This window comes from Castor canadensis, chromosome X (assembly GCF_047511655.1).
Source record: "Castor canadensis chromosome X, mCasCan1.hap1v2, whole genome shotgun sequence".
NCBI lineage: Eukaryota > Metazoa > Chordata > Mammalia > Rodentia > Castoridae > Castor > Castor canadensis.
Genome location: NC_133405.1, coordinates 39,234,541 through 39,249,510, shown reverse-complemented (window position 1 = coordinate 39,249,510; position 14,970 = coordinate 39,234,541). Strand labels below are relative to the sequence as shown.

At 37.6% G+C, this 14,970-nt stretch overlaps 1 protein-coding gene across 4 annotated transcripts in view; it reads left to right on the top strand.

Moving 5' to 3' along the window:
• Positions 1–13,145, top strand: part of Pls3 (plastin 3) — an 88,159-nt gene extending 75,014 nt beyond the window's left edge. For 3 of the 4 annotated variants that reach the window (XM_074063599.1, XM_074063600.1, XM_074063601.1), the window contains exons 8-17: positions 592–734; positions 3,438–3,464; positions 3,731–3,826; positions 5,378–5,573; positions 7,310–7,388; positions 8,226–8,340; positions 8,589–8,722; positions 9,536–9,659; positions 9,879–10,003; positions 11,946–13,145. In XM_074063599.1, the coding sequence (XP_073919700.1) occupies positions 592–734; positions 3,438–3,464; positions 3,731–3,826; positions 5,378–5,573; positions 7,310–7,388; positions 8,226–8,340; positions 8,589–8,722; positions 9,536–9,659; positions 9,879–10,003; positions 11,946–12,078 (1,172 nt within the window). In that variant the 3' untranslated portion in view covers positions 12,079–13,145. The remainder of the gene's footprint in view (positions 1–591; positions 735–3,437; positions 3,465–3,730; positions 3,827–5,377; positions 5,574–7,309; positions 7,389–8,225; positions 8,341–8,588; positions 8,723–9,535; positions 9,660–9,878; positions 10,004–11,945) is intronic. The other variant, XM_074063602.1, reaches the window with a different exon arrangement.
• The last annotated feature ends 1,825 nt before the right edge of the window (positions 13,146–14,970 follow it).

Here is a 14,970-nt window from a genome sequence, read left to right as displayed (position 1 = left end):
AAAAGGCAGTTATTGCACGAAAACTCTTCTTCTCCTCCTCCCTCTCTTCCTCCTGGCTTCACGCATGCCAGGCAGGCACTCTTTCACTAAGCAAGATCCCCAGCCCCTCTAGACTGCTTTAATCAAAAGTTCCCCAAATTTATATAAACATCCTTTCCCAAATTCCTTGTTTTAATAGTGTTAAATAAGATTGGTTTCTAGAAATATAGAACAATGTGAAAATGTTAAAATCTAATTTGGGATTTAGAATATGAAAAATAATAAAAATAAGTTATCTTATTTATTATATGTTTGTGGTACCTTCTCATAATACCACGTCTATATTAGAATCACCTTGTTTAACAGTTATCAACTTACATATTTATCTTCTGATTAGATTATACATATCTTGATGCCAGAACTATGCTATACTAGTTCTTGCATCTCTGTTACTTATCAGTGTCAAAATAATAGGTGAAGTGCACATCTATAATCCCAGCACACGGGAGGTTGAGACAGGAGGATCATGAGTCCAAGTCAAAACAAACAGGGAGTGAACTCAGTATGAACACCATTACATCATATATTGATTGAGGGGTTTTGTTTCTTCAGCTTTGGCTGCTTTACTTCGAGATGGTGAGACTTTGGAGGAGCTTATGAAATTGTCTCCTGAAGAGCTTCTGCTTAGATGGGCAAACTTTCATTTGGAAAACTCAGGCTGGCAAAAGATCAACAACTTCAGTGCTGACATCAAGGTAACCGCAAAGAACCAGAACAATTTGGGAGAATATAATGACTTGCAGGATTTCACCCCATCCTAACAGAGGAAAAGTCATAATGGTATATCACCAAGCCCTCTGCCTCTTGGCCCTGATGATAGATTTTGTTTTTTAAGTTAGTGCTTTTTAACATTTCTGGGGAGTTGGGGGTAGAACCCAGGGCCTCTAGCATGCCAGGTAAGCACTCTCCCACTGAGCCCCACTTCCAGCAGTCCTAGTGATTGATTTTAGAAGAGCTGTAGGGCCAAGTAAGGAACATGAGCACTAGGTCTCATGCCTTTTATGGGAAAAAGGTCAAAGCATAATAGTACTAATTTTTTATACTCTGTTGTTGAACATGGAGTACAAATGAATGAGACATGATTATTCTGTTCCTGCCATTCCCATGCCTCAGTGTGCATGAGTAAAGACTTAGAAGAGAGAGGAAGGGCTTCAAGATTCCTGTTGCCATCACCTCTCTTATTTGGCTTCTGTCCTGTCATATTCTTCCAACTTCATATGTTGGGTTCCTTGAAGAAGTGATTATCACTGACTTAAGTCTGTATGTGTCCTGCCTCAGCCCCTGCCTCAGTACCCTCCTACTAAAACCAAGCTCTAACACAATACCTGACACATAAAACCTCCTCAAATGGCTCTTCTGTCAGATGAATTTTGGCACTCACTACTCACCATGAGCAGTAAGGAAAAACTAGCAAGGGAGGAAGGCATTGGTAGCATTCATTTACCACATTTTGGGCTTTACTTTCTCACATAGAAAGGGACAAAATTGGGGCTGGGTTGTGGCTCAAGTGGTAGAGCACCTGCCTAGCAAGTTCAAGGCCCTGACTTCCAAGCCCAGTACCTCAAAAAAAAAAAAAGAACAAAATTGTCATAAGAAATACAGTTGACCCTCCTTATCTTTGAGTTCCCCATCCATAGTGTTAACACATGGGTGAAAGATTATATCTGTACTGAATATGTACAGATTTTTCATGTCCTCATTCCCCAAAGAATATAATATTACAACTATTTCCATAGCATTCACATCGTATTAGGTATTATAAGTTATCTAGAGATGTTTTAAAGGGTGTCAGAGGATGTATATGTAGGTTACATGCAAATACTACACCATTACACAAAAGGGGCTTGAACATCCTTGGATGGGGGTTATCTAAGAACCAATCACCCATTATGCCAAGGTATAACTTTGTTGCTTAGTTTTCATCAGCTGGCAAAACTGTCTTGAAACTGCCAATGTCAAGACACAGGGAACAAACTTGAGGACCTTCATCTGATGTCACTGACCAACAGGGCTATGAAAACAATACCCTGGGATCATATACTGATATGCCAGTGATGACAGCAAGCAATGGGATACTTGCTCTACTGATTTTATCAGTGAAAATTAAGGATCCCCGAAATTATAAGACCAACTCACCCTACCCCCACTTACAACTTATACAATATGTTCAACCAGTTTTATTTTGCTTCTTGCATTAGATGTGTTCCTGAAAACCATTTGTAAGTGAGTTTCATGTTCCTAGGACATATTTTGAATGTACGAAAGGAAATGTTTTTTAAAGAAGCCTGATTTTGAAAAGCAAAGAATTACTTGGTAATGTGAAAACTACCTTCCAATTCGTCTATATTCAAGTTCAAATATTCCTCTGTAGAGTAGCTTTCAGGATAGTAAGTACGGAATCTGGATCTGCTCTTTGGCTGTTCTCAAGTTCACAGGATTAGATTGTAAATTCTTTCTGTACCTTTAGCAAATAATTGGGTGTGAAAACACTTTCATAGCTGTAATGCCGTGTTTCCTAGAAGGAGGTAGTCCTATACCCCCAGGTCTGTAGGACCTAGCTTAGCATTTCCTGAATTGCTCTGAAATGCCTTTCATTCACTGATTTTCCCCATTTATAGGATCATTTGTGGCAATGAATTTCAAGCTCACTTGCAGAGCTGGTTTAAGATGAAGCATTCTGGGCAGCTCCCAGAGATTCATATTTGGCAGGATCTAGTAATTCACGTACCGAGCAACTTCCCTGAGGGATGAAGATGCACATAGTCTACAGAGCTTACTGTGAGACACATCTTAAATACCTTGTCTGGACTTTAGAGGCTCCAAAATAGAAAATTGTCATAGCTGGATAGGTGGCCCTCAGATATGGCAAGATTAAGGAGTCTTGGCTCAAGTTCTTGTCCTCTAGTATTCTAGAGACAGAATTTCATTTGATGTAGGTGAGGACACCTAGCATTGCACTCCAAAATGTTCTCAGAGTTTCCACACAGCCTATTTCACCCATCCCACCCCTGATGTGAGCAACTCTGCTTATGTATTTCAGAGATAAAGACTACTGGAGCTTAAAACAAAAAGAGAAGCTTGAGGCTGGGGATGTAGCTCAGTAGTAGAATGCTTACACTTGTCTAGCATGTGTGAGGTCCTGGGTTCAATCTCCAGAGAGAGAGAGAGTATTCTGATCCTAAAGGGTCAAATATTATCTTACCAACTAAAGTGTTTCTCATTTAAGACTTTTTGTCATTTAAATTTATAACTAAACATATCTTTAGCATAGCAGATCCATAAGTAATGAGATATATATCTTGTACTTTGTAATGATATAACCTGTTTATTTTCTCTTTCCCTATGCTTCCTGGATTTCTGCTCTACTACTTTTTTTCATGCTTATTTTATCTATCAAGCTTATTGACTTCAGTAATTCAGTGAAGGTACAGAAATGTTTATTAGCATTATTGTATTGATGACTTGAATAAATTGCAAAGTCATGCCAAAGTCCAGTTCATCCATATTCAAGACAGACATAAAGCCAGATAGATGCACCTTTCTGGGGAAAAGATCTGTTAAATTAAAACACAGAGACTTGTGCCATATACTCTCTAAAAATCTAATGCAAATATCCCTCCCAACATGGCACAATAGGACACATTCGTTTTTTGTAAATGTGATTGCACTGATATTTTCAATTCATTTGTAGGATTCCAAAGCTTATTTCCATCTTCTCAATCAAATTGCACCAAAAGGACAAAAGGAAGGTGAACCACGTATAGATATTAACATGTCAGGTTTCAATGTAAGTACAGGTACTTTTGATTCTTCAGCCCTACAAAATTGTTGTCTGTTTGTTACAAGTATAAGGATGTTTTATATCTGTATGTAGTAGTGTTGACAATTTTAAGTGTTGTTTTTAAAGTAGTACTTCAGAGGGAAACTAGCTTGGTTTTATTTTGATAGTTTATTAGTGAGCTCCATAATTATGGTGATGTTGATTTTTATGGATGACAAAAAACATTTAAAACAAGTATAGAGAAGCAAGCACCAATGGCTAGCCTTTTCCAAGAATTTGGATTATAATCACAGTAGTAGAGTTAATGATTATATATTCGTATCTACATCTGTAATATTCCTGCATTAAGAATAATATGGGGGGGGGAAGTGGCCTAAATAATGTATAGACATGTAAGTAAGTAAATGTAAAAATGATAAAATAAAATTTAAAAAAGAATAAGAAGAATATGTTTACAAAATTATGATCCATGAAATCCAATTTGGGGGATCACTGTTAGGGTCCATATTTCCTGATATGTTGCTAATTTATTAAGTAACCTTGGACAAGTTCCTTCCCCATTTGGATTTCACTTTGCCCATCCATAGAGAAGTTAGACTATGTAGTCCCAGGCTTTTAGGATTCTGTGTTTCTCTGTATCCATTAGATACAGAATGCATTCTGCTAATTAACAAAATCCATATATGTATTATATTATGAAATTGGATTCACTGGGTGAACCAGAGCTGAATTTATTTATATTTCTCTGTGTAAGTTAAATGCAAAAGTCTTGGCTCAGGTCACTTTTGGTGGGTATAAGGGGCCACTCTATGCCTTACGGTGCTCTCTGGGACGGCTGGTCAGGAGATTATATGCCTGAGTAGATCAGATGAGTGTATTAACTGATTCTGATTCTAATACAGCCCTTCTCCAGTCAGTCCTCCCGACTGATCTTCCTAAAACACTCCCTTCTTTGGGTCTTCTCTCGTCAGTATAAAATGCTCTGGCATTTAAGCTCCTACACAATCTTGTTCCATTTCTCCTAGTGTGTTTTTTTCCTTAAATTTGTACCCCTCACTCCAAACCTCCCTTCCTGCCAACATCCAGGTTTCAAACACTCATTTTACCTCTGAGTCTCTACTCACACTTTTACCTTTTTTTTTTCCAGTGTTCTTCACTGTTTTTAGCCCTACACCTTCCTTTGGTGTAGGACCAAAATGTGAATATATGAAGTTTAAGTTTTTTCTTTTTTATTTCTCTTGTTGTCTTTTTAAAATCTATATCTAATTTAGCTTTTTTTTCTTGATATATTTTGACACAGAAGATGTAATCACCATTGAATTAAATGAACTCAGTCATTAGTTATATGGTCTTGTGCCATCTAGGGATTTTAAAGGTATTGCATATCTTGCTGAGCCAATCTTTTTTATTTATTTATTTTTTATTCAAAACAGTTTTATAATAAGTACCATGTGTCAGCTAAAAGAAAGTAGAATTGTATATCTAGCCTATGATTACAAGGGAAATTTCTATATTTTGAATATGGACTATAAAAGATGTCTTCTTTTATATCAACAGGAAACAGATGATTTGAAAAGAGCAGAGAGTATGCTTCAGCAAGCAGACAAATTAGGCTGCAGACAGTTTGTTACCCCTGCTGATGTTGTCAGTGGAAATCCCAAACTGAACTTAGCCTTTGTGGCTAACCTGTTTAATAAGTACCCAGCACTAACTAAGCCAGAGAACCAGGATATTGACTGGACTCTATTAGAAGGTAACTAAAAGTTTCTCAAATTCTAATGTGGGAACTATAAAGCAGAAATATAGAAGCTAAAATGATGTTATAATCGTGACATAAGTTTCTTTATCCACATGGCTTCAGCAAATTCCTGCTAAAAGTAGACGCAGTGGTAAGTGAAAACCGGCAGCTGCTAGGTAGAGAAAATGATATGAACAAACTTTTAAAATAAAGTGGTAGTTGTAGAGCACTTGCCTAGCATGTGCACAGCCCTAGGTTCCTATTCCCAATACTCGAAAACATCAAAAAAATAAAATAAGAGCTGGGGTGTGGCTCAAGTGGTAGAGCACCTGCCTAGAAAGCTTGAGGCCTTGAGTTCAAACTCCAGTACGACCACAAAACAAATAAATAAAATAATATAAAATAAAATACTCTAGAGTCACTTAACAAAGGCCACTTAGTAAACAGTGTTTTGTTTTAATACTAAAGTTATACCAGTTTTGAAACCTCTAGTCAGGAAAATGCAAATATACATTGAATTTAGCCTATAAATTTTCAGTATCTATGTTTCAGTTGTCCACAGTCAGACTGACAAAAAGCAAATGCCAGAGCCATGCTAATTACTTGTTTTAAGTTTGGGAAAGCAGAGTTTGCTTCTCCCAGATTGTACATGTATGAAATACAGTATATAAAAATTAGCAAATGCAAATTGTTGTTCACTGGGTGTCCAATGCATTACTATAAAAATTTAAAATTTTCTGCTTCTGAGCTGGGCATAGTGGTGCATGCTTGTAATCTCAGGCTGAGGCAGGAAGATGGTGAGTTTGATCGCAAATTCAATCATGAGTTTGAGTTTTGTGCTGGAGATGGAACTCAGGGCCTCATGTGTGCTATTGCTGAGATGCTGAAGTTTCAAGTGGTTTATTGCTTCACCATACATAGAGTTGTAGAAGTAGTAATCATGTGTAGTTTGGTATTTGTTCATGGGGAGAAGAAAAACAAATTAATGTGAGTATAGGTTCAAAATATTACAGGAAAACGAAATTTTATGAAGTTTATGAACCTCCGTAGGGCTAAGGACATAGCTCAGTTTGAGGCCCTGTTTGTGATCCCCTGTAGTACAATAAAAAAAAGAGAAGGGAGGGATGGAGAGAGGAAGGAAGGGAGGGAGGGAGAGAGGAAGGAAGGAAGGAAGAAAGGAAAGAAGGAAGGAAGGGCTCACAAACTCTCTATAATACAGCTAAATTCTTGTTTTTTTTACAGTACTGGGACTTGAACTCAGGGCCTCACACTTACTAGGCAGGCACTCTAATATTTGAGCCACGCCCCCCATCCCTTTTTGGCTTTAGCTATTTTTCAGGTAGGGTCTGGCCTCAGATCATGACCATGACCTCCTACATAGCTGTGACCACAGGTACCCACCACTATGCCTCATTTATTGATTGATTAAGATGGCTTCTTGCTAACTTTTTTTCCCAAGGCTGTCCTCAAACCAAGATTCTCCCAATCTGCACCTCCCGAGTAGCTGGGATTATAGGCATGAGCTACCATGCCTGGCCTAACATAGTTGTATTCTTTAATTGTAAAATATTTTTTTTAAATTAAAGCATTAGTCTAGTCATACTATATTTAGAATGCTTAGAAATTCATATTGGAGAAAATGTAGATCTAAATAGAACAGATAAAATAAACTAATACATAAGTTGGTGCTATTATAAGTACATATACAAGACATTTAATGAATTAATAAATTTTGTGAATTTTCCTCATAGGAGAAACTCGTGAAGAAAGAACCTTCCGTAACTGGATGAACTCTCTTGGTGTTAATCCTCATGTAAACCATCTCTATGCGTAAGTCGCCTACCATTATTATAAGCAGTTATGAATGTCATGAGTGGATGCTACATAAATAATGACAGCTCTGAAGATGTTTAAGATGTTAACTTGTACCCATTATTTATAATGGAAAAGGTTGAATGGTAGCTTCCATCATCATTTTCCAAATATGCAAAAGCCCAAAAATTCTTTCTTTATGTGATCATTGACTATAAGTGATAGAATGTAGAAATGTTTTTAGGATATCCTAGGGAACAGGTACTTTATATTTTGAAACAAAATCCAGAGAACACGTTACGCAGCAGACCATCAGCCTAGAAGGTTCTATGACCATGTGCAATAGTTATATCCTTATTCCATACACTGCAGTGTTCTTTATCTCATTTAATAGCTCATATCCCTGCTATATTCTGTACCCTCACTATTTTCTTGATTATCACCTGGTATTAACTTCATTCACTAACCACTAATTCTACTTTCTTTTTTCCCTCAGCACTTAAATACATATTATCTGAAATCATTTTAAGTATGTATTAAATATATACAAAATGGAATATATAAAATGTTAAAAATATATTATCCAAAATCATATTATTTCATTATCCATGTAATTGTTTACTGTACATCTGTCTGACTCTAATGTAAGGACAAGGATTTTTAGAACACTGTCTTGCTTGGGGTAGTCCTACATACTTTTGAGTGAACTAGACAGTCTTAGTTCTGTTTTCAGCACAGATAACAAAGAGGTAGGTACTGAGGCTTTGTGTGTCTAGTTTGACACTGTGATGTTACGTTTGTAAGTAAATGTCTAGCTATCTGAAAACACTGATTAAGTTATTTTTAAATTGCTAGTGACCTGCAAGATGCCCTGGTAATCTTACAGCTATATGAACGAATTAAAGTTCCTGTGGACTGGAGTAAGGTTAATAAACCTCCATACCCAAAACTTGGAGCCAACATGAAAAAGGTAGAGAAATAAATTGCCAAGTAGCTTCGTTACAGACTAATTTTATTCTTAATTTGTTTCTTTAAAGAAAAAAAAAGCACTCTTGACTGTGTGTCCTGTCTTGAGGACAGGAACTGTATCTTGTTTTTGTGTGTGTATACCTAGTATTATACAACACACACACACGCGTGTGCTCACACACATAAATATGCATGAAGATTAAACAGATGAAAATCTTTAACCATTCATTTACTTTTGTGTGTTTGCAGCTAGAAAACTGCAACTATGCTGTTGAATTAGGGAAGCATCCTGCTAAATTCTCCCTGGTTGGCATTGGAGGACAAGACCTGAATGATGGGAACCAAACCTTGACCTTAGCTTTAGTCTGGCAGCTCATGAGGAGGTATGGTGTGCAGTGTTAGCTGTTTAAGCTTCATTATAATGCAGGTCTGTGTTCTAACCCTTATTACATTTTTAATAAGTAAACATGTCGATGAACACACTTTTGAACTTAATTGTATTAGACTCTGCAATGAATTTAAGTCTTGAATAAGTTAGATGTTCAACAGGAGATGCCTTCTTGTTTAAGGTAGGCAACAGAACTGTGATGACTCCTCATAAGGAAGGCTGGCACGTTAAGTCTCAGTGTCAGTGAATAATGTGGTCAGAAGGGCTGGGAGTGTAACTCAGTAGTACAATACATGCTTAGCGTACATGAAGTCCTGAGTTCAATTATCAGCCCCCCTGCCACATGCATAATCCCAGCTACTCTAGAACCTGAGGCAGGAAGATCATGACTTTGAGGCCATACTGGGCTACATAGCAAAAACAACAACAACAGAAGTTGTCAGAAAAAAAGAAAGTATGACCTCTCCACGTATCCATTTGAAGATGAAGATCTCTTAAGGCTAATGCTAAAAGCATCCATTATGACTGGATACCAGTCAAAGCACAGCTTGTTTTAAGTAATTACCTTGATTGGAATAGTACAAAATGTGCCTGCACATTACACTGTAAGCCTTGTCCCCACCACCACAAAAGGATAGATCAGAGGCAAGCCACTACTCCTTGAAGTATTTTTTTCACATAATATGAATCTCTTTCTATGAAATCTTTACTCTCTCTCAAACCTAAGGAATAAAAGAAATGGGACATACGGCATCTTTCTGACGTTTGCATTAATTAAGTGACCATAGTCTTCTGCTACTTCTCTTAGATACACCCTCAATGTCCTGGAGGATCTTGGAGAGGGTCAGAAAGCCAATGATGACATCATTGTAAACTGGGTGAACAGAACGTTGAGTGAAGCTGGAAAGTCAACTTCCATTCAGAGTTTTAAAGTGAGTATCCCTGTTGACAATTACATTTTATGTTTGCTAGATAATGATCTGTAATTTGGAAGGACAACCTTGGGCTTCTTTGTGAATGAGAATTATTATTGAGCCAATGGTAGTGTTTTCTTTTAATTTGCTGGGCTTTGCTTTAGGCGTTTTATATAAGGAAGTACATGTGAATTTGTACATATTGAAATTTTTAGATTTGTTCTCCTTTTATCCTAGGACAAGACGATCAGCTCTAGTTTGGCAGTTGTGGATTTAATTGACGCCATCCAGCCAGGCTGCATAAACTATGACCTTGTTAAGAGCGGCAGTCTAACAGATGACGACAAGCATAATAATGCCAAGTAAGGGAGACCGGGTAAAACCATGGGCAGAACAGGGCTTTGTAACCAGGACGATCTGAACTCCCATTCAGGTTCTGCTTCTTCACAGAGGTGTCACCTGGGGAAAACTTTTTTTCTTAAAGTTTTTAGCACTGTTTTTTAGCAGCTTAATTGAGATATAATCCATATCGTACAATTCAGCATTTAAAGTATACAATCAGTGGTGTTCATGGTGTTCACGGCATTGTATAACTGTCACCCCAATCAATTTTAGAACATTTTCATCACCCAAGAAAGTCGCTCCATAGCCATTAGTAGTCACTGTCCCCATCCCAACCCCTAGCAACCACTTTACTTTCCATCTCTGTATTTGCCTTTTCTTTCTCTCCTATCTAATAGTAATATATTCTTTGATGAACATCACCTAATGTTCCCTCCCCATAACTATCCGAGTCTTTTGCAATCACTATTCTATTCTGTCCTTCCATGACACCAGCCTCTGAGAGTCTACATATGACAATAGAATACTACTCAGCCACTAAAAAGAATAAAATCCTACCATTTGCCACAGCATGGGTGAACCTAGAGATTTTAAGTGAAATTAGCCAGGCACAGAAAGACAAACACAGCATGATCCCACTCATAGGGAAATGTCTTTGAGCTTCAGATTCCCTATCAGTAAAATGGACATAATAATAATTACCTTAGAGGATTCATAAAGATCAAATGAAAAAATTGTAAGAACTTAGCATTGGTGGGCATGAAATCCCAGCACTTGGGAGGCTGATGCAGGAGGACCACAAATTCAAGGCTAGCCTTCTCAAAAAAAAGAAAAAAGAACCTAGCATTGTGTTTGTCCTTCAAGGTTCTTTAGTGGATTATAGAAATAATGTAGTGTATATTTAACGTAAATCAGGTAGAAACTTAAAACAAGGGGAAAATGACCTAAGGATCGGTAGTTTCACCTTTTTTTTTAATGGTACTGGGGATGGAACCCAGGCCTTATGCATGCCAAGCAAGTGTTGTACCATTGAGCTACATTTCCTCACTCTTTAAAACACACACACACACACACACACACACACACACACTATCGACCTATGTCTCTTTTACTACATATCTATACTGTATATCTTACTACATATGTTGAGTTTATCTTCCTCAGCCTCCATTAAAGTCCTAGACTGTGACCTGATTCCATGGAAAACCCATGAAAAGTTTACCTATACAAACTGAAAATCAGTCCACATCAGCGTGTCGTAAGATCACTAAGAAAGAGTCCTGTAAAACTCTGGAGTTAGGCATGTCATTTCTTTCTAATATTTATAGCAGATATGACAAAGGGTTAATGTCCATAAGATTCCTGTTACAGTACACCTGGAAGTGCTTCCTGGATTAGTTGAGATGAGTTCCTGCCAATTTCCCTAGCTGGGCATATCAGTCCTTTCATCCTTTCCTTTGCCTGCCCTTTCTAGTCCCCTGGCCCAACAACTGTGTTTTCCCATGTAGACTCTTCTCCCTTTGCATCTACATAAGCAATTTGGATTTTGCATGTGGCATAATTTTCTACTCCGTATCTCTAAGATCCCATATGAGTGTCTGTTATTAACTGTGTAATGAGAATATCATCATTGATTATGCAGCCAACCTTGATAATTATATGTAGAATTTTGTTTTTGTATAAAGTTAGTGCTTCAAGCTTAATTCTCACCTCCCAATGGAAGAAAAGAGTGAATAAATATTTATCAGTCCAAAGTAATAGAGTATAAAAGCCTGGTAGAATTTAAAAGTCAACTGAAAGCCAAAATCAAACAGAACACAAAAAATGAAATCATTCTGTTTTTCATTTCCAATACAGAATTTTTGCATCCCAGACAAATGATTATAGAATAGGAAGTAGATGTCTCATGGTGTGCATGGAAGATAAAAATTTCATCTCATTTTTATTTCCTCAAAAAAACAGGTATGCTGTGTCAATGGCCAGAAGAATTGGAGCCAGAGTGTACGCTCTTCCTGAAGACCTTGTGGAAGTAAAGCCCAAGATGGTCATGACCGTGTTTGCGTGTTTGATGGGCAGGGGGATGAAGAGAGTGTAAAATAATCGATCTGAATAAAAGCAACCTGTTCCCAGGTGCATGATTAGCAAGTCAGCAATTTCCAGGTGAAGTGTTCTTGGTCATTTAAAGGACTTTTAGTTTCGATTAATAAGACTAGCTCATCATAAGATTCCCTAGGGAGAAAGTTTTAAGAAAAACAACTCCTCTTTCCCATATTCAGAGTTGGATCTGTCAGGCACACCTGAAATGTGCTCAGCATCAACACTTGTTCCTCTCTTCTAGAATGCTGCCCTCGACATTGCCCTTTGCTGCTTGTTATTCTCTATGTATCTTTCTCCCTCTTCAGATTTGTTTAGATGGTTGGATATGAATATTATTAACCAGTCATTTTGCTTTCCATTCCGTCTGTGAATTCTTCAGGAACTATGGGCAGAAGGTATATAGATCGGAATGTCCCTTACTTACTTTGTAGTACTGAAAATTTGCCGAAGGAACTGGCTGTGCAGAATGTAATAGAAGATTTTCTTATTCTTTTATTCTTAAAATTAGTATCTTTTTACAGTATTCTTTCTACATGATCCTTTTTTGTACATTTAAGAATATTTTGATTACATTCAACAAGTCTGCTGATTTTGCTACTTTTTTAAAGGGGTCTTCAAGTAAGTAAAAAACATACATTATAAGCAGAAGAAACATGTATTCTAAATGCATCTTCCCTCTCCCACCCAAGCTGTAAACAAACAAAATATTTTGTCTTCTATGGGTCTGTTCACTACATGCTTATTTGCTTCAAAACCTATGTCATCAAACTCTCTCATTCGATTTAAAATGCTGTTTAATACGACATGTTTGAGGAGAGAGTAAACTCAGAGCTTAGATGGGATTCTGTAGGCCAAGTATGCTAAGTGTACAATGTATTTTTTAATTTCACACCTATAACAAAGAAATGTGGTCACTAAAAAGTAAAAGTATATACGTAGGACTTGACGTACTCTCGCTTGGTCAAGCTGATTGCTATAGTTTTCAAGATCATTATGTTACTCTAACTCTGAAAAGTGATGTAATCTGGTAGCAATGTAGTACTTCAAATAAAGGCATTTACGTAATACTTAGCCTCTTTCTTTTTCTTGGGGGGGGAGGGGGCTGCTGAGACAGGGTCTTAGCCCAGACTGGCCTTAAACTAGTAATCCTCTTGCTTCAGCCTCCTCAGGAGTGCACCACAATGCTGGGCACGAGACTATTAGGCCTCTGACCCTTGCTAGTATGACAGTGTTTGGCAGGTTTGGGATTTTTTTCTGCTATATTTTATAAAATGCTGTTAAATTGGAGCCTTTTGGCTGAATTAGACATATATAATGGTTTTCTCCAGCTTACCAAGATTTCCCTGGCCCAGTTGTACAGCACATGGCCTTCAGAAGGTTCTGGGTTCAATCTCCAGCATGAAAAGAAGAGAAAAAAAGAAAAAAAAACCCACCTATTCCTTCCTTTTTTTTCCTTTCTCATTTCCCTTAATCTTTTTTTCTCATTTGCTCATTTTTATTTTTTTGTAATTTTTTTATTAGGCTATATGCATCACCTCCCTTAATCTTTGCAAGGTTCTCTGATATACAGACCCTGAAATGAGGGGGATCTGAACAGTCAGGGGAGCTGGGCTCTGCTAGCTCATGATATCCTAGCTATTTGAGAGGCTGAGATCAAGAGGATGGCAGTGTGAGGCCAGCCTGGGCAAAAGTTTATGAGTCCCCATCTCCAAAATAACCAGAGCAAAATGAACTAGAGGTGTGGCTCAAGCAGTAGAGCTCCTGCTTTGCAAGCATGAAGCCCTGAGTTCTCAACCTCCTCACTGTTGACATTTGGGGCTGGGTAATTCCTTGTTGGGAGAGGGAAGAGGGGCTGTCCTGTGCATTGTAGGAGATAGAGCAATGTCATATAGCCTCTATGATGTCACCTGTGCTGGATGTCAGAACCACATCCTTAGTTGTGTCCACCAAAAATAGTCCAGCCATGGCCTATTATCCCCTGAGGCACAAAATCATCCCTTTTTGGCAACCATTGGTTTATGGTACCCTGTTAAGCCACTGTGTGGTGAGTAATATGAAACACAGTCCTTTAAGAATCTAGTTACATGGTGTTACTATAAAATAGATTGGCTGGCCATACTAGTACATGCCTATAATCTCAGCACTAGGAAGGCTGAGACAGGAGAATTGTGAGTTTGAGGCCAGCATGGAATACATAGTAAGAAACTGGGTTTTTGGTTTTTTTTTTTTAAAGAACATAAAATAAAATAGTTTGTACTTACAATCTGAAAATGGAAAAGGCCTTCCTAAATATGCTACAAATGCTGGGAACATGGCTCAAGTGATTCAGTGCTTGTCTAGCATGCATGAGGCCTTGAGTTCCGTCCCTAACACAAGACAAAAACAAAAACACGAAACATACTTCAAATCCCAAAGACGAAGAATGTAAGAATGATAAACTTGACAAGTCCACTTTTGAAAAAAGCAGATTAAAAAGTCAAAATATAGATAACCACGTGATGGATAAATTTTTATTAATACCTAAACAGCTTTATAAATAAAAGACGAAGCTTCTATAAACATGTACCAGGGTAACTGATAACGTAAGGACACACACTCTTTTTTTCTTTTTGACAAAATACATCTTCTGCATGCTAGCAAGCACTCTACCACTGAGCCACACGTCCACCTAAATCATAACTTACGACTTCTCTTCTGCCTTGAATTTTCTACATTCATCCATGTGTGCCTCCTAAGTGCGAAGGTTCTTCTCCATAAGTAACCATGGCTCAAATGCTTTAAATGCCTTTGAAGCAAAGTAGAAAATGTTTATTCTACGTGGCCCTTTCTTTTAAAAAAGGAGCTGACCCTCATATGTGGACATTAGATCAAGGGCAAACACAACAAGGGG